General features: G+C 44.9%; 1 protein-coding gene across 1 annotated transcript in view; it reads left to right on the forward strand.

The window, feature by feature from the left end:
- The first annotated feature begins 210 nt into the window (after positions 1 to 210).
- The window catches only part of PPP1R21 (protein phosphatase 1 regulatory subunit 21), a 147,549-nt gene continuing 127,402 nt past the window's right edge, over positions 211 to 20,357 (forward strand). The window contains exons 1-3 of the mRNA XM_089676436.1: positions 211 to 449; positions 9,248 to 9,316; positions 16,103 to 16,249. Of these exons, the coding sequence (XP_089532562.1) occupies positions 393 to 449; positions 9,248 to 9,316; positions 16,103 to 16,249 (273 nt within the window). The 5' untranslated portion in view covers positions 211 to 392. The remainder of the gene's footprint in view (positions 450 to 9,247; positions 9,317 to 16,102; positions 16,250 to 20,357) is intronic.

A 20,357-nucleotide genomic window follows, 5' to 3' on the forward strand; every position in this document is an offset into this window, starting at 1 on the left:
CCTCAGCACCACCGACCACTGACCAAGAGATGCTCTGAGCACAGCATCCCCTCCAACAGCCAATCGGCAATCAGTCTGTCACCTCAGGGAGCCAATCACTGCGCTCCTCTAACAAGCTTCAACATCGCTCTGCTGTCATTGGAGAGGCACGCCCAACACATCCATTGGCTGAGAGTGACGGCTGTGGGCGTGGTTCGGAGGAAGCAGGGAAGTGTTTTGCTGGGTGACTTCCGGTCCTCGCTGTGTGCCAGTCCATCCATTGCCGGCGGCGGACGATGGTGACCCGGAACGGCGGGGAAGGGGGATGGTAGAGGCGGGAGCCCGGACTTCTCTGTCACCTGAACGGGGAGCACCGATACCGGCCCGCTACACCGACCCGCACTGCAGCCAGCATGGCTACCGGGGAGCTACAGGGCAAGTACCAGAAACTGGCACAGGAGTACTCCAAGGTGAGGGAGCGACACCGACACCCTGCATCAGTGACACCCAGCATCCACACTGACCCATCTACAGCTTACACCAGTGACATCCATCTTCTGTGACACCCATATATACCCATCACCAGTGACACCCATGTACAGCGATCACCAGTGACACCCATGTACAGCGATCACCAGTGACACCCATGTACAGCGATCACCAGTGACACCTATCACCAATGACCAGTGACACCCATCTACATCTATCTTCAGTGACACCCATATACAGCCTACTAAAGTGACGCCCATCTTCAATGACATGCATAATCAGTGACACCCATCTGACTACACCAGTGACAACTATCACCAGTGGCACCAATCTACACCCATTGGCAGTGACACCCAACTACACCTATCACCAGTGACACCCATCTTCAGACTACACCAATGACACCTATCACCAATGATCTGCGACACCCATCGCCAGTGACATACCCATCTACAGACTACACCAGTGACACCTATCACCAATGACACCCATCTACATCTATCTTCTGTGACACCCATCTTCATTGACACCCATCTTCAATGACCTGCATTACCAGTGGCACCCATCAACAGCCATCACCGGTGACACCCGCCTACAGCCATCACCGGCGACACCCATCACCACTGCCATCCCTGATACCCACCTCCATCTCTCATCCATTTTAAGTCAGCAGATTTTTCAGAAAGTGACTGAATTGCTGGAGTTCTTCTTGAGGCTTTTTCTGCCCCTGTATCCCCTCTATAATGTAGAGGGTGGTGGGTGACCCCTTGGACAGGTTTCTGTGTAGATTGATGGTGTCACAGACAGCTCTTGGCCTCCAGCCAGACCTAGTGGCTGATTTTTCTGTGTCTGCTTGTATAATCCCACAGCTGCGTAATGTCATAGCGGCCCCTCTTTGTACCCGGGGCCCTTTCTGTGCTCCGCTCTGTGCCTGGGCCCCTCTCTGTACCCGGGCCCTTTCTGTGCTCCGCTCTGTGCCTGGGCCCCTCTCTGTACCCGGGCCCCTCTCTGTGCCTGGGCCCCTTTCTGTGCGCCGCTCTGTGCCTGGGCCCCTCTCTGTACTCCGCTGTGTGCCTGGGCCCCTCTCTGTACCCGGGCCCCTTTCTGTGCTCCGCTCTGTGCCTGGGCCCCTCTCTGTACCTGCGCCCCTTTCTGTGCTCCGCTCTGTACCCGGGCCCCACTCTGTACCCGGGCCCTTTCTGCTCCGCTCTGTGCCTGGGCCCCTCTCTCTACACGGGCCCTTTCTGTGCTCCGCTCTGTGCCTGGGCCCCTCTCTGGGCCCCCCTCTGTGTGCCCAGGCCCCCCTCTGTGTGCCTGGGTCCCTCTCTGTATCCTGCTGTGTGCCCGGGCCCCGCTCTATGTGCCTGGGTCCCTCTCTGTATCCTGCTGTGTGCCCGGGCCCCGCTCTATGTGCCTGGGTCCCTCTCTGTATCCTGCTGTGTGCCCGGGCCCCGCTCTATGTGCCTGGGCCCCGCTCTGTGTCCCGCTGTGTGCCCGGGCCCCGCTCTGTGCCCTGATTTCTCTCTATATCTTTACGTTTTTACTTTCATGGTGTATATCATGCCGGATCCTCTGCCAGAACCTGTGCTCGGTGCAGAACCCGGCATGTGCCGCGTGAATGAGCCCCTGATGAGGCCTTCACTTTTAGAGCTCACTTCATTTAGAGTTGAGGGGTGATAACACGTGATTGAGCTGCGTTTTTACTGTACAAGCAAATGAATCCTCACCGCCTGGTAAATGCTCTCTGATCCATCGCAGGCATTTGTGTAAACTAGTCCTTACTACTCTTTTCATTTTTAATTCACTCCCCTTGTCATTGTCCTACACGTCACGCATATGTGCCGCAACAAAGGGGCGGGCTTTATCGCCTGCATGCTACACACGTCCATCACTGGGAAGCCGATGATTCTGTACTGACAGCAACACAGAGGCTGAGCTGTAAGAGATCAATTTCAGTCCCCATTAACAATCGGTATGTGGTGGGACTGGCTCCTGATCGTGTGATTACTGTGACAGCCAATCACAGTGGTCACATGATCGCTGATCCTTCCCCCCCCCCCCCCCCCCCCCGTGAGCTTACAGACCCAATTAAAGGGACTCCAGGTCCGGGCAGGAAGGGGTTAATTGTCTCTGAACATTGGAGTCCGTTTTCTAGATGTTAATTATAAGTGAAGTTCATCGTTCTCCAGCGGTGATCCGTAACTCCCGAGTCCGGAGTCCACTAGCAGACCTGTGCAAACCAACCAGGTGTCAGCCTAACCCCTTGACCACCGGAAGGTTTACCTCCCCCCGCCCCCCCTTCAGGACATGGCCTTTTTTTTTTCTTTTGCTTTGCTATACGGCACCATGCTACTTTAACCATTTTAGCCCCAAGCCATTTCTGGCACTCTTTGTTTACATTTTAAAATCCAGTATTTTTTATTTTTTTTGCTCAAAAACTGCGGCGTATATATACTGGATTATTTATTTTTATATTCGTAGTGGTGGCGATCAGCGACTTGTAGCGGGACTGCGATATTACAACAGATAATCTGACACTAACTGATCAGCGACTTATAGCGGGACTGTGATATTACGACAATCTGACACTACCTGATCAGCGATTTATAGCTGTACTGTGATATTATGACCGACAATCTGACACTACCTGATCAGCGACTTATAGCAGGACTGCAATATTACGACAGATAATCTGACACTAACTGATCAGCGACTTATAGCAGGACTGTGATATTATGATCGACAATCTGACACAACCTGATCAGCGACTTATAGTGGAACTGTGATATTATGATCGACAATCTGACACAACCTGATCAGCGACTTATAGTGGGACTGTGATATTATGACCGACAATCTGACTCTAACTGATCAGCGACTTATAGCAGGACTGTGATATTACGACAATCTGACACTAAATGATCAGCGACTTATAGCAGGACTGCAATATTACGACAATCTGACACTACCTGATCAGCGATTTATAGCAGGACTGTGATATTATGACCGACAATCTGACACTACCTGATCAGCGACTTATAGCGGGACTGTGATATTATGACCAACAATCTGACACTAACTGATCAGTGACTTATAGCAGGACTGCAATATTACGACAGATAACACTGTTCAACAAATTTTTATTTTTTGCCAGTTTTGGAAACAAAAGGATCCATTTCTTAATGAATTTCACATTCTGAATTCAAATATAACAATGAAATTTGTCAATTGCTCTAGTTTTTCTGTAAACGGAAAGTTTTCTACTATAGGCGTAATGACTACATAATGCACAATAATTATATAGATAGATGTCTTTCCACAAATATAAAGCAAGTGATATTGACTACATAACAAAGCCTAAATGGCATAATATATTGCATAGGATTACCAAGAAAAATTATAGCCATAAGCTAAGTTGAATCATTTTAATACTTAGGATTCTCACTAGTTTTGTCTTCAGTTTGTGTCGGTTTTGCTTCTCTTGGCTTTTCTCTTGTATTCGAGGAAAGGGCTATCTCTTACAACTGCACGTGACTACACGCTTCAGGTTCTTCCTCACTTGACTCAACCACGAAGGATTCTGGTGCTTTAGGAATTGGTAGCCCCTCTCCATGAGGAACAGGACGTATTGCCGATGGAATATTTGGATAGTGCACAGATAACTTTTTCTTCTTATTTAGCCCTTTTACAATTGGAGGCACCATACAAAAGTAACAATTACTAACATGATCTGTTGGCTCTCTCCAAATCATTGGCACAGCGAAAGGCATAGATGCCTTTTTTCCATTCAACCATTGCTCCAGTGCCGTCCCACAAGAATTGCAGCATATATGTGGTGCCCAGCTCTTGTCCTGGTCTCCTATCTTGCAGCCAAAATACAAGTTGTAGGCTTTCTTAATCATTCCTGTTATCCTCCTTTTTCGTGAGATAAAAGTTATTTCACCGCAGATATAGCAGAAATTATCTGCTTTATTCACACAAGTTCGAGGCATTACTGAGTAGCCTATATAAGCAGAAAACCAAATGTAAAGACGCTGTCGAACTACAATCAGCTACAGATACTGCAGCTTTTATGCAGTGAAGTGATGCAATTAAAGGCTAATATTGCATCATCTCAGTATACATGCAATTTTCTATTGGTCACCAGTATCAATTGCGCAATATGCAGCTGAAGTTGCATCATAATTTTGAATGGCTTACGTCATTAGATGGGTGAATATATCATGGAAACTAGAGCCAATCAACATTTTTTAGGGTCATTTTTGTTTTCAGCACCCCAAAATTATCTAAGATTAGCTAATTTTATGCCCAAAACTTTTTACCTGTTGAACAGTGTAATCTGTCTGTACACAATAGTTTGTGTACACAGTGCGATGTTGTTTCTAGGTAATGTGCTGGATTTTATCTCCTGCTTTGCAGGGAAACAAAATCCAGCACATTGCCGCTGGCAGGACACAGCTCTGTCTTGCTTACATAGGCAGAGCTGTGTTCTGTCTCTCTCCTCACCAATCGGCGGATGTCGGCGCTCATCCATTTGCTGGCACCCGCTGATTGGCTTCTGCTGTGACTAAGCACCGGGATCTCACATGTACCCCCTTAATCAGGAAGTACAGAATCTCATACATAATACGTGATTTTGCACAGAGTTGCCGCCCTGGAGCAGTACATCTGCTATAGGGCGGTCCTTAACTGGTTAAAGCATAGCATACACTTGTTAGGCACGCATTTAACCTTTTGATTGCCCCTAGATGTTAACCCCTTCCAAGCCAGTGTCATTAGTACAGTGAAAGTATTAGCAATGATCACTGTATTGGTGTCAGACAGTTAGTGTACCTCCCAGCTAGTGCCATTTAGTTTGCCACACTATCACAGTCCCACTATAAGTCGCTGATCACCGCCATTGCGGCATAACTGTGTAAATGTATTTATTTCAGGTACTTATACTTATTTACGCAGCGGATTACATATATATTGTACATTCACATCAGTCCCTAACCCTCAAGGGGCGTACAATCTAAGGTCCCTAACTCACATTCATACATACACATACTAGAGCCAATTTAGACAGGAGCCAATTAACCTACTAGCATGTGTTTGGAGTGTGGGAGGAAACCGGAGTACCTGGAGGAAACCCACGCAGGTACAGGGAGAACATGCAAACTACAGGCAGGTGGTGCCATGGGTGGGATTCGAACCAACAACTCTAGTACTGCCAGGCGGAAGTGCTAACCATTTAGCCATTGTGCTGCCCAATTCCAGTATCTATACCAGGGGTGCTCAACCTGTGGCCCTTGGAGTCCTCTGATGTGGCCCTCCACCTCAAGCTGAATGCAGGAATTTTGGTGCACTTCAGAAATGCATCAAACCTGCAAGATATAGAAGTCTATGGCAAAGCACAGCTAACCTGCAGGACAACTGCAGGTGTACTGCGCTGTACCTGGGGTGCAGGCAAACCACAGCACATCAGTGTGAAAGCAGGGGGCTCAGGACATTAAGGACTTGTTTACATTTGCGGAATGGGGGTTGGTAAAACCCCACAGTTTTTTTTTTTTTCTCAACCACACCCCACCCAACCACTGCTGTACCGTCAGAGGTTGCAATGGATACGCCGGCCCATGATCCAGGGGGCCCATGTGGCCTTCCTCTCACATTCTGTTTTACACTTGTAACAGTAGGGGTAGCATATACAGGAACCGACCGTCTCCGTGTTCCTCCTGCAGCTGCTGAAAGCTGGCTTCTCCTCCTTTCCCTTCCAAAGGCATTCAGCAGCTGTAGGAGGAAAATGTTCATTATGCTATTCAAAATAAAATACATTGAAATTCTGAACTTTTCATTTCATTGTGGCCCGCCATCGGTCTACAAAGCCTTAAGTGGCCCTCACTCTTAAAAAGGGGGAGCACTCCTGATCTATACCATAGTTTGTAGACGCTATAACTTTCACACAAACCAATCAATATACACTTATTGGGATTTTTTTTAACCAAAGACATGTAGCGGAATATATTTTAACCTAAATTTATGAAAAAAATTAGATTTTTCCATTTTTTTCTAATTGGGTATGATTTATAACAGCAAGTAGAAAATATTGTTTTTTTTCCTCAAAAATTTTCCTTTAATAAAAACCAATGGTGATCAAATGCCACCAAAAGAAACCTCTATTTGTGTGAAAAAAATGATGATGATATAAATTTCATTTGGGTACAGTGTTGCTTCACCGCGTAATTGTCAGTTAAAGTAGCACAGTGCCGTATAGCAACAAAATGGCGGAGCTCACGAGGTTAAATGGTTCCTTGGGGCCAAGCTGTCCCAAACGAATGATTTCCTTTGCTAACACATTCAGCGGCTGTCAGTGCTGTATACACTGTGTGAAGTCGAAGGTGCATGCAGTATACAGTGCTTTGTTTTGATAGTAGTATGGAAACTTCCCGTCCCACTCCTGGAACAAAATCGAGTCGAGCTCAGCGCTGGTTAGCCATTCACAGGAAGCCTTGTAGTTTTTATCAGTGAATTCAAGGCTTCTGATTGGTTAAGGCTAAGAGGTGGGCGGATGACATCAGTGTATTGCATCACACAAAGGAGAACAGTCCCTCTCTTTGTGCACCTGCATTCCAGGAGGGAGTCTCTTCTTGTGATCCTCTACTGGGGGGGCTGCTGTGTATCATGGACATGTCTTAAGTCATGGTGGCTGAGCAGACTACGAAGGTGACAGGAATGCTGCGTGTTGGCACAGTGTCCTGTAACTTCAGGAAGACAGAAGAGTTACACACTGTCCATGTTAGTATAGATCAGCTTCCATGTTTGGCCCGCTCAGATTGCAAAAGGGAAGAACGGGCTACAATTACAAACATCTATGATAGAAGTGGTCAGCGTTCTTGATACAGGGGGCCTCCAGTGCAGCATCATCAAAATTCCGAGAATTATTATTACCAGAAATAGCAGACACACAACAGGATATAGTCAAACACTATGGGCATGTTATAATAGGTGGTCGGAGACTGCAGGCACGATACAAGAGACGGTCGGAGACTGCAGGCACGATACAAGAGACGGTCGGAGACTGCAGGCACGATACAAGAGACGGTCGGAGACTGCAGGCACGATACAAGAGACGGTCGGAGACTGCAGGCACGATACAAGAGACGGTCGGAGACTGCAGGCACGATACAAGAGATGGTCGGAGACTGCAGGCACGATACAAGAGATGGTCGGAGACTGCAGGCACGATACAAGAGATGGTCGGAGACTGCAGGCACGATACAAGAGATGGTCGGAGACTGCAGGCACGATACAAGAGATGGTCGGAGACTGCAGGCACGATACAAGAGATGGTCGGAGACTGCAGGCACGATACAAGAGATGGTCGGAGACTGCAGGCACGATGCAAGAGATGGTCAGAGACTGCAGACATGATACAAGAGATGGTCGGAGACTGCAGACATGATACAAGAGACGGTCGGAGACTGCAGGCATGATACAAGAGACGGTCGGAGACTGCAGGCATGATACAGGAAACGGTCGGAGTCTGCGTGCATGATGCAAGAGACGGTCAGAGACTGCAGGAATTATACAAGAGACGGTCGGAGACTGCAGACAGGATACAGGAAACGGTCAGAGACTGCGTCCATGATGCAAGAGACGGTCAGAGACTGCAGGAATTATACAAGAGACGGTCGGAGACTGCAGACAGGATACAAGAGACGGTCAGAGACTGCAGACAGGATACAAGAGACGGTCAGAGACTGCAGACAGGATACAGGAGATGGTCAGAGACTGCAGACAGGCTACAGGAGATGGTTCTCCATGGTCCCACTGTATATAGGAATGTAGCCACCCTCTCTTGCTGTGTCCAGAGATGGCCTGTGGGATTTGTAGTGTAGAAAGAACAGTGTACATGATTGCTTCTTCCAAACAAAGGGAAGTGAGGGGGAAAAAGAGGGGTTTGTGAGCTCACAGAGGACATTACAAGGAGGCAGAAACACAGTAAGAAATGATTTCATGAGGAGTAGATTCCAGGGCATTGCGTAGTGGATGTGAATGGATGGATGTCGGAGATCAGGGATAGTGTTTAGTGCCATTTAATTATTGAAATAAGAGACTTCAAGCATTTCGTGATTTGTTTTGCGTGATTGCAGCGTGACAGTCGTGGCAGAGTCTCTGCACATTTTTAGGTGCCATTGGAATTAATGGCACTGGAACATGCTGATGTGGGATTTCACATTTTAACAGCAGGATTTGAAATTGCACGCTAACAATCTAAGTAACATTCATACATACACATACTAGGGACAATTTAGACAGAAGCAGGGGCGGACTGACAACTCATGGGGCCCCCGGGCAATAGGGGATCATGGGGCCCCTGTGTCCTCACCAACACCTGAAAAAGCCAATGAAAGGTACCAGGGGCATCTCATGGGGCCCCCTACTGACCCCGGGCCCTCGGGCAGTGCCCAAGTGCTCGAATGGTCAGTCCGCCCCTGGACAGAAGCCAATGAACCTATCAGTTTGTCTTTGGAGTGTGGGAGGAATGCTGAGTACCTAGAGGAAAGCACCCAAGCCCAGAGAGAACATGCAAACTCCATGCAGATAGTATCACGGATTCTGAACCCAGGACCCCAGTGCCGCAAGTCAGAAGCACTGATCACTCTGCTGTAATTGATGCCAGCTTCTCTATAATTATTCTTACAGGTTCTCTTTAAGAACACATAACTTCCAATGGATTTTCGAGAATTGGTCATTGCATATATGGATCTGAAATAATATTTTTGTCTTTTGTTTTCAGCTGCGAGCACAGAATCAGGTGCTGAAGAAAGCGGTTTTAGATGAGCAAGCTAATTCTGCAGCTTTGAAGGTATCTTTGAATTATTCATTGTGTCAGGACATTTATATGTTGTTTCATTTATCAAGCATATAACTAAGGAGGGGTGTGTGTGTGTGTGTGGGGGGTTAGTTCTGAAAATTGAAGAAAAAATTGGAAAAAAGCAAGAAACACTGCTGTTCTATATCAGTCAGCGTGTTCTGCATATTTTAAGTCTGTTTGAAATTGGTTACAATAAAAGCATGTAACATTATATCTTTGTGGTGTAAAGGCTCATTCACAGTAGTGTTGCTGTCTGAAGAGCAATCCGTACTTGGATTGCTCTTCACACTAGCTTTGCTGTCTGAAGAGCGATCCGTACTCGGATTGCTCTTCAAAAAGCATTTGACTGGTGGTGAGGAGGTGTCCGCCCACACTGCGAGGGATAATTTTTATCTGTCTGAAGTTGGGGTTTAACAATGTCTAAGGGCCAAGTCTTCCTCTTGTGCTTCCAGTACCAATCACCAGCGCTGTAACATAGGACAAGGTGGAGTTGCATGCCTCCCCACAGCATATGTATGCCCCCCCGAGCACCTTATATGGCGGGCGGGAGGCGGTTAAAGGGTCAGTCCAACCAAGACCAACACTTCAGTTACTTAATCATACATTACAGGACACTGAGGACCTCATATTCATGACTACTTGGGTTACGCTGCCACCTTCGGCTGAATAGGCACTGGCTGAAAAAGGCCTTGCCCAGGCAAAACCCTTCCAGGTCAGCTAAGCCTCAGAATTTAGCTAGTGTCCTTAGGTGTTGGAGTCCTTAGGTGTTGGATAGGCCTATCTCTCTGAAGATCTCCCTTCTTGGGTGGAGTTCCCAAATTCCTAGTCTGTTCCTAACACCCCTACTGAGCTAGAGAAGAGCTTCATCCAAATCGGTTGCTACAGCCTGATGGCCAAGAATGACTTGCATGGACCCTACACACAAGAGCTGTGATGGCCTTTGATGTTGCCAGTCAGCATTGGTTCCTGTGGACAGCAAATTTGGGGGTTCCCTGTATCTGGTGACATCTTTGGCAGGGTGCTATACAAGTCCAGAGCAATGACTCCCTTAGAGGGGATGCGAGTCCCTGAAGGCCCTGTGGGGCACAGTCTCTGTGAAGAGTAAAGATTGGGTCTGGCCCTGTAATCAGGTTGGCGAATGCCTCTAATTCTATGGAGCCTTTGTCCGTATTCCCCAGCAGTGTTTCTTGTGAGGGGATATAGAGGCAATTGTTTTGTGTGGAGTGACATATAGCCGTGGCGGAGCACAGAAGTGGCAGTCTGTCGTGGTGCGCATACACGATGAGGAGGGGAAACCACAAATAATGGAGAGGATGGACATACAGTTATGTCTATATATATTTGGACACGGCACAATTTTAGTTTTGTTTTTCAGGTATTTACCAAAACATATTCAAGCTATAATTCTATAATGGATATGGGCTGAAAGTGCACACTCTCAGGTTTAATTTGAGGGTATGTACATCCAAATTGGAGGAAGGGTTTAGGAATTACAGCTCTTAAGAATAGCCATCCCCCCTTTTTTAAGGGACCAAAAGTAATTGGACAATTGAATATAATCATAAATAAAATGTTCACTTTTAATATTTTGTTTAGAATCCTTTACTGGCAATGACTGCCTGAAGTCTGGAACCCATAGATATTACCAGAGACTGGGTTTCCTCCTTTCTGATGCTTTGCCAGGCTCTAACTGCAGCTGTCTTCAGTTGTCCTTTGTTTGCGGGTCTTTCTGCCTTTTAGTTTTGCCTTCAGCAAGTGAAATGCATGCTCAATTGGGTTGAGGTCAGGTGATTGACTCGGCCATTGCAGAATATTCCACTTCTTTTCCTACAAAAGCTCCTGGGTTGCTTTTGCAGTGTGTTTTGGATCATTGTCCATCTGTACTGTGAAGCACCATCAAATCAACTTTGCTGCATTTGGCTGAATCTGGGCTGACAGTATCTCTCTAAACACTGCAGAATTCATCCGGCTGCTTCTGTCACATGATCAATAAACACCAATGACCCAGTGCCACTGGAAGCCATGCATGCCCATGTCATCACACTGCCTCCACCATGTTTTACAGATGATGTTGTGTGCTTTGGATCATGAGCTGTTCCAAGCCTTCTGCACACTTTTTCTTCCCGTCATTCTGGTACAGATTAATCTTAGTTTCATCCGTCCAAAGAATGCTTTTCCAGAACTGGTCTGGGTTTTTTAGATGTTTTTTGGCAGTCTAATCTGGCTTTTCTATTCTTCAGATTTATGAATGGTTTGCACCTTGTGGTGAACCCTCTGTATTTGCTCTTGTGAAGTCTTCTCTAGACTTTGACAGTGATACACCCACTTCCTGGAGAGTGTCCTTCAGTTGTCTGGATGTTGTGATTGGGGTTTTCTTTACCATAGAGAGGACCTGCAATCATCCACCACTGTTGTCTTCTGTGGACGTCCATGCATTTTTATTTTGCTGAGCTCACTAGCGCGTTCTTCTTTCCTCAGAATGTACCAAACTGTTGATTTGGCCCCTCCTAATGTTGCTGCCATCTCTCTGATGGATTTGTTTAGTTTTTGAAGCCTTACAATGGCCTGTTTCACTTGCATGGACAGCTCCTTTTGAACTCATGATGTAGCTTCACAGCAATAGATTTCAAATGCAAATACCACACTTAGAATCAACTCCAGACCTTTTATCTGCTTAATTGATGAAGAAATAACGAAGGAGTAGCCCACACCTGGCCATGAAACAGCTTTTGATTCAACTGTCCAATTACTTTTGGTCCCTTGAAAAAGGGGGATGGCTACTTGTAAGAGCTGAAATTCCTGAACCCTTCCTCCAATTTGGATGTACATACCCTCAAATTACACCTGAGAGTGTGTACTTTCAACCCATATCCATTATATAACTATAGCTTGAATATGTTTTAATGAATACCTGAAAAAATCTAAAATTGTGCCTGTGTCCAAATATATATGGACCTAACTGTGCCTCCAGGACAGGCGGACACCTACATATAAAATACCTGAACCACAGTCACCCACATCTGCCGGTACCTCTGAAGAAAAAGGAGAAAGGGGGAGTGCCAACTCCAAAGCTGTTACAAGAAGGAAAAAGGCACCAAAACCAGGCAATGGCTACACTACTTGGTGAGATACACTAAGCGAGGTCTTTGCTAACTCCAACAAGGCAATATCTAAGCTAGATGCAACTTGTTCTGGGATAGAGATGTGGTCTTGCCAGATTGCCCAGATGCCTGTGAAATGCTCTCGTGTGCCCCCGCACGTTGCCAGGCAGTTCTCAGCCTCCATTATCTTGTTCACTTTCCTAATCCAATCCTCCCTACTGGGAACATGAGCCTGTTTCCAGTTTGAGTATGAGTCTCTTAGCCGCATTCAGGAGGTGCGGTAAAGAGCATCGTTTATAGTGGCTTAACGGAAGGTTAGGGACGTGGAGCTGGAAATAGACCAAGGACAACGGAACATCTACATGCAGAACGTCTTTTATCCAAGCTTTAATATCAGTCCAGAAGGGGTAGATCAAGGGATACTCCCACCACAAGTGTAGGAGCGTGCCATGTTCACCACAGCCTCTCCAACAAAGATCCGGGACTGAAGGGTAGATACGTGACAGTGCTGTGGGCACATGATGCTAGCGTGTCGGTAACATATAATTAGTTACCTGTCTTAGAATCAATTGAGCTGGAATGTGTCAATTTATAAAGGTGTTTAAGTTGACCTAATGAGAATTCCACCCCAAGGTCACGTTCCCATGCCCAAACAAAAGCAGATTTCACAGTGACAAAAACCGAACTCAACAGTTTATACAGTTCCGATATCAGGTGGGGTAAGGGCTCCTTTGCTCTAAACAGATGCTCAAATGGGGTGAGTGTAGACACTGCCCTGATAGAGCAGCCATTACTGGCATGAAAATGATAAAGCTGGTTGTAGTGCCAGAAGTCCATGGGAAAGTGTTCAAAACGGTACCCTAAGGGTTTCTAGGGGGAGTCCCTCCTCTTTTGTGGCAGGATGAGGCTTCAGGGGAAAACCCTCAAGATTAGAAAGAGGGGGAAGCTGTCAAAGATTGAGAATACTTTCTGTAGACAAGTCCTCCTAGGAGGAATCTCCAGCTCTGCGGCTTTCTCAGACACAGAAGACCATGGTGGGCTTTCCTGTTGGTTATGGTGCTCACTAACTTTAACTTACCACTGCTGGAATCCTCTTCCCCTAAAGTCATTGATTTTGGGACCTGGTGTCTGCCATAGAGTCCCAAGTCTTTTCCAGTGCACCCGCACTTACATGGAGTTAATGTATGCTGATTGGGCTCACCCAGAGAAGGGGTAAATAGGGTTCTCTGGGTGTTAACCGGGCCATTTCCTACTTGAATAAATCCTGATAGTCCCTGTGGATGAGGTTCCAGTCTTTAAAGACACCACAGATAACTTGGTGTGGATATGTCTTTTTGGCTTTGAGAACCATCAAAGGATAAAACTATAGTGTCTCCCTCTGTGTACCCCCCATCCCTTGTGTTCCTGGGACCTTTACTTGGTCTTGTCTGTTTTGTAAACGTCTCCTTTTAAACATCTGTGATTCCCTTGTTGCTCCTGGTGTGCATTGTCTTTTTTGGTAGGCATTACCTCACCTCGGCTTGCAGGGTCTTGGTGATGGCTGTGCTTTCCTGCAAGGAGCCTTTTCTGGGGATAAGGTGGTGTTGAATCCTTGGTCCTCCTTCCTACCTAGTGTGGTTCCTCCTGACTCGGGAGATAATGTTGCCAACTGTCCTAATCCTAAGAATCCTAGGCAGAAGGTACAGTACTTCACAGTTTGGCTGCTGTTTGAATTTATCTGAAGTCTACAGCTTTGGTTCAACAGTCTTTATTCACCTGAGGGTCCTCGCACGGGCTACCTCTCGATCCACTATTTCCAGGTGGATTCCTCATCCCATTTCTCAAGCCTATGTCATCAAGGGCAAGGTTCCTCGTTTCCCAGTCAAGGCCCATTTAATTAGCAGCATCAGTGCTTCCTGGGCTATTCATCGTCAAGCTTCTGTTGTTCCAAGTTTGTAAGGCTGTTACCTGGGCTTCTCTTCACATGTTCTACCAGGTAGATGCTCATGTGGCTGCTGATGCCATTTTTGGGGGAAAGGTCTTGCAAGTGACTTTAGTGCGGTTCTCCCCTTTTACATTGTTTTTGGACATTTTAGCCTTGCTGCTATGTATTAAAAATTTACTTGTGAGCCAATAACGTGTATAATTAACAGCTTCTATCAATAACATCGCAGGCTATCTTGCTCACCCTCATAAATGTGAGTTATCAGTGCATACAAATGAAGAAAATATAGATGCCGCGCTCTATCAAGACCTATTACCTGTATATAGTATAAAAACTGTATTTGCATTAAATCTCTAATAGCTGCATGATCTCTTATGTGTAACCATACATGATTGTAATGCCAATCAATACCCAAACATGTGTTGATAATAATGAATAAATGAATTAGAAAAATATATATCAAAATTGGTGATATAAAAGAGAAAAAAAATAAAATAAAAATATTTAAAAAAAAAATTTTTTTTCTTTTATATCACCAATTTTGATATATATTTTTCTAATTCATTTATTCATCAAAATTGGTGATATAAAAGAAAAAAAAATTGTTTAAAAATATATATATTTTTTTAATTTTTTTTTTTCTTTTATATCACCAATTTTGATATGTATTTTTCTAATTCATTTATTCATTATTATCAACACATGTTTGGGTATTGATTGGCATTACAATCATGTATGGTTACACATAAGAGATCATGCAGCTATTAGAGATTTAATGCAAATACAGTTTTTATACTATATACAGGTAATAGGTCTTGATAGAGTGCGGCATCTATATTTTCTTCATTTGTAAGCCTTGCTGCTGTGTTGTCCACCTCATGTTCAGGACTTGGGACATGCCATGTAGTCATGAATATGAAGTCTTTGGCTTGTGATTTACAATAAGAGATTACGACTTTTTGGTTTAAAGTGGTTGTGAAGACTCAAGGTTTGTTACATTCATGCATTCTGTGCATGAAGGTAAAAACCTTTCTGTGTGCAGTAGCCCCCCCCCCCCCAATACTTACCTCATTGATATCCAGCAATATGCACAAGAGCAGCGGTTCTCCTGGGTCTCTCCTTCCTCATTGGCTGAGACAGCAGCGGGAGCCATTGGCTTCAGCTGCTGTCAATCACAGCCAGTGAGCCAATGAGGAGAGGGGGGGGGACCAAGCCACTGCTCTGTATGTGAATGGACATGCAGAGCAGCGGGTTGGGAGCAAGCCTGCTAGGTGCCCCGAAAGCAGGTTTCTTGCTCTGGGGGCACTTGGCAGGAGGGAAGGGCCAGGAGTGCCGGCAGGGGACTAGAGAAGGGGAGGATCGGGGCTGCTCTGTGCAAAACCATTACAAAGAGCAAGTAAGTATACCGTCCCTTTTTTCTTTTTAATTCCTTTTAATATTACTTTAAGGCCTCATGTACACCGCTACTCTTGAATGTGAGTTTAGGAGCTTTTGTCGTTTTCTTACCAAAGCCCCTGAACTCAACTCAATAAAAGTCTGTGTTCATGTCTTGTCTTGGAGTCACATGACACAGAGATGCCTTCCCTCTTGTCTAATCTTTCTTGCTTGCTACAAAACTGAGCCTCTTCCATTCTTCTGTATAGTTTGTAACCATGCTATAAATCTTGCAGTAAATGTTTGGGGAATGTCACATTCAGTGCTTAATATATATATATCCCCCCTAATGTTTTCATGAAATTTTTCTTTTAACAGGAACAGCTAAAGATGAAAGACCAGTCTCTGAGGAAGCAACAGCAGGAGATGGATAGCCTGACCTTCAGAAATCAGCAACTGGCCAAGAGGGTGGAGCTTCTGCAGGAGGAGTTGTCAGTGATGGAAACCAAGGGCAAGAAGACCAAGGTATCTCACCTTTAACCCCTTCGTTGCCAGAGCAACTTTAAAAAATTTTTTTGTACACGGTTAACCACTTGCTGTACATTTACTGCTGCAGGGGGGCACATGCAAGCTCGCTCGTGTGTGTATGTATGTATGTATGTATGTGCATGCATATATACACTATATTGCCAAAAGTATTGGTTGGCCTGCCTTTACACTCACATGAGCTTTAATGGCATCCCAGTCTTAGTCCGTCGGGTTCAATATTGAGTTGGCCCCGCCCTTTGCAGCTATAACACCTTCAATTCTTCTGGGAAGGCTGTCCACAAGGTTTAGGAGGGTGTCTATGGGAAAGTTTGACCATTCTTCCAGAAGAACATTTGTGAGGTCAGGCACTGATGTTGGCCGAGGAGGCCTGGCTCACAGTCTCCACTCTAATTCAAAGGTGTTCTACTGGGTTGAGGTCAGGACTCTGTGCAGGCCAGTCAAGTTCCTCCACCCCAAACTCCCTCATCCATGTTTTTATGGACCTCATGTTGGAACAGGAAGGGGCCATCCCCAAATTGTTCCCACAAAGTTGGAAGCATAAAATTGTGCAAAATGTCTTGGTATGCTGACACGTTAAGAGTTCCTTTCACTGGAACTAAGGGGCCAAGCCCAACCCCTGAAAAACAATCCCACACCATAATCCCCCCTCCACCAAACTTTACACTTCGCACAATGCAGTCAGGCAAGTATCGTTCTCCTGGCAACTGCCAAACCCAGACACGTCCATTGGATTGCCAGACAGAGAAGCGTGATTGGTCACTCTAGAGAACACGTCTCCACTGCTCTAGAGTCCAGTGGCGGCGTACTTTACACCACGGCATCTGACGCTTTGCATTGCACTTGGTGATGTAAGGCTTGGATGCAGCTGCTTGGCCATGGAAACCCATTCCATGAAGCTCTCTATGCACTGTTATTGTGCTAATCTGAAGGCCACATGAAGTTTGGAGATCTTTAGCTATTGACTCTGAAGACAGTTGGCAACTTCTGCGCACTGTGCGCTTCAGCATGCACTGACCCCACTCTGTCATGTGACGTGGCCTACCACTTGGTGGCTGAGTTGCTGTTGTTCCCAGTTGCTTCCACTTTGTTATAATCCCACTAACAGTTGATCGTGGAATATTTAGTAGCAAGTAAATTTTACAGCTGGACTTATTGCACAGATGGCCACCTATCACGGTACCACGCTTGGAGTCACTGAGCTCCTGAGAGCGACCCATTCTTTCACCAATGTTTGTAGAAGCAGTCTGCATGCCTAGGTGATGATTTTAAACTCCTGTGGCCATGGAGATTATTGGATCACCTGAACCCAAAGATTTGAAGGGATGTCCCAATACTTTTGGCAATTGTGTGTGTGTGTGTGTGTGTGTGTGTGTGTGTGTGTGTGTGTGTGTGTGTGTTTCAGCCCCTCCATTTTAGTAGCTCGCAGCGTGCCTCTCCTGTAACTGGGTATCATGTAATTGACATGATTGGTCATAGCAGTCACATGATTACAATGTAAACCACCTATCATGAATGGCTTTCCACTGATGAACAGCTTGATTTCTATTGTAATCTGTGATTGCCCCACAGCAATCACATGGTACCTGGATACCTGTAGCATGTGATTAGCTTAGCTGATCCCAGATCACAATCAAAAGCAGTTCATGTGTGGGAAACCCATTCATGTCAGCTAAATAAATTGCTTATACAGTGATCTTCGCTGTACAAGCAATAACAGTGAAAAACAAAAGGCCCTATTCACCCACCCAGAGTAGTACAGTGTCACTAAAGGTGACTCTGAGCTAGTCTGATGAATGGATATAAAAAAAAAAGGTTGAAAAAAAAAATAAGTTAAAAAAATGTGTTTATATTTGTACTGTCATCAGTATCTTTGATCACCGCCACACCAATCAAATGATTACGCTTTACTCCGCTGCTTACAGTATTAAAAAAAAAAAAAAAAATTAAAACAAATTTTATTTTATTTCTTCAGTGTAACACCTTGGACTGTCTACGTTCCAGAAAGGGGTTATTCGGGGGGTATTTGTACTGTCCTGGAATTTTAAGGGACTCAAGAAATGAGGCTGTCAGTACATCAGGAATGATCAATTTTTAAATGTATATACTATATTTTGTATATCCTTTAACTTTAACACAAATTAATATACACTTATTGGGACTTTTTTTTTTTTTACTTTTTACCAAAGACTTGTATCAGAATACATTTTGGCCTAATTTATGAAGAAATTTGATTTTTATTGGATATGTTTTATAACAGAAAGTAGAAAATATGTGTTTTATTTAATCAAAATGTTCACTCTTTTTTTTGTTTATACATCAAAACAAAGCTCTGCTTGTGTGAAAAAGGATAAAAACTTAATTTGGATACAGTGTTGCAGGACTGCGCAATTGCCAGTTAAGGTAGCTCAGTGCTAAATAGCAAAAAAAAATGGCCTGCTCATAAAGGGGGTAAAACCTCAAGCATTGGTTAAAAATCATTTTAGGTCTGAAAATTTGTAAAAACCTCCAAAATATGTGTTTTCTGAAAGCATACACCCTGGAGGATAAAATAATGCTAGTCACAAGATATTTTCACAAATTCCAGGGGCGGACTGACTATTTGGAAACTTGGGCACTGCCCGAGGGTCCAGGGTCAGTAGGGGGCCCCATGAGATGCCCCTGGTACCTTTTTCATAGGCTTTTTTGAGTTTGTGCAAGGACACAGGGGACCCATGATCCCCTATTGCCCGGGGGCCCCTTGAGTTGTCAGTCCGCCCCTGTGCACAACGGTTCATCAAGTGTGAATTTTCAGTGGAAAATACACTTAAGTTAATTTTAGGGTACACAAATGCAATATATTACCCATTTTTTTCTTGGTACAATTTTTAAAAAATTCTACGTAAAGAGATCCAAATCTTGTCAAGTCGTGAAATTGTGTGCACCAGTGAAACGAAGAACTTTTGGTACCCAACATTTTCTAAAGATGACACTTTTTAAAAGCCTTAGGCAGGCCAAAGACGGTTCGTTTATCGGCCGATTTTCGCACTGTTAGTGGGGCAATGGCATCGGCCGATTTTCGCGGTTCCTCCTCATTTCGTTTATCGGTCATGCCGGAAAATTTGTGAAAAACGGGCGATTTTCGGAATCATTGGTGGCAACATCGGTTTACAGAAGGAACGATGTTTCATTTTTCGGACGAAAAATCGGCCGATAAATGAACTGTCTATGGCCTGCATTAGTTCATTAGTTTTGGCTCTGTTGTTCTCACTCCAGCGTGTGTGGCGATATGTAGCACTATCAACATTTTCATCCGAAAGTGCCCCCGCCATATTTATTTACTTTTTCATTTGTATGTACATCAGGGCAGGCTCAGAATATTTTTGGGGGTAGATGGGGGGGGGGGCGATTTTTTTTTTTTTCTTCTTTTTTTTTTAATATATAAGTGATTGTGTGACTCATTTTTCTTTTTTTACTTTTTTTTTTTTTTTACCAAAATGTAGTTTTTTTGCCACAAAGAGGGTCAAAAGTCCCCTAATATAACATTTTGATATGCCATGTTCTCTTTAATGAGATGGCCTTAAATCCATTATGCTCCACTGCGGCCAGGAAAAGTGACATTTTTTTCCCTGCCCAGCAACATCTTCCACCTGAATCTCAGGCCCGCAGGTGGGACAGTGGAGCCCACGAAACATGACAAGGGGCGCACTGTTGGGGGTCTGTGGAAGTCCTACAGCTGCTTGATCAATTGCTTCCACCTGCAAGCAGATACGTTGACTTGTCAGATTTACACGCACACCCGGCTGCTGCCTATGTATGACATATTAACAGGTGTGCTCACAGGTTTGCCCCCCCTTGGAGAATTGGTAATATACAGTATGTACCATTTTTAAAGAGAACCTGAGTGAGCAGGTAAAACACTTTTTTTTTTTTTTTTTTTTTTTTTTTTTTTTATTTCTTAAGGGATTCGTATTCAACTGTAGGTCATAACAGAAATGGCCCAATCATGAAACAAAGCATGGCAACAAGTAAACCAATGAAATGACCCATGTTCAAACGTCTGCTTGCCCTTAGTGCTTAATACTGTGCCGTCTATGAGGCCCCGAAT

This window comes from Staurois parvus, unplaced genomic scaffold, assembly GCF_062004578.1.
Source record: "Staurois parvus isolate SC_StPar_1 unplaced genomic scaffold, SC_StPar_1.0 ptg000169l, whole genome shotgun sequence".
Classification (NCBI taxonomy): domain Eukaryota; kingdom Metazoa; phylum Chordata; class Amphibia; order Anura; family Ranidae; genus Staurois; species Staurois parvus.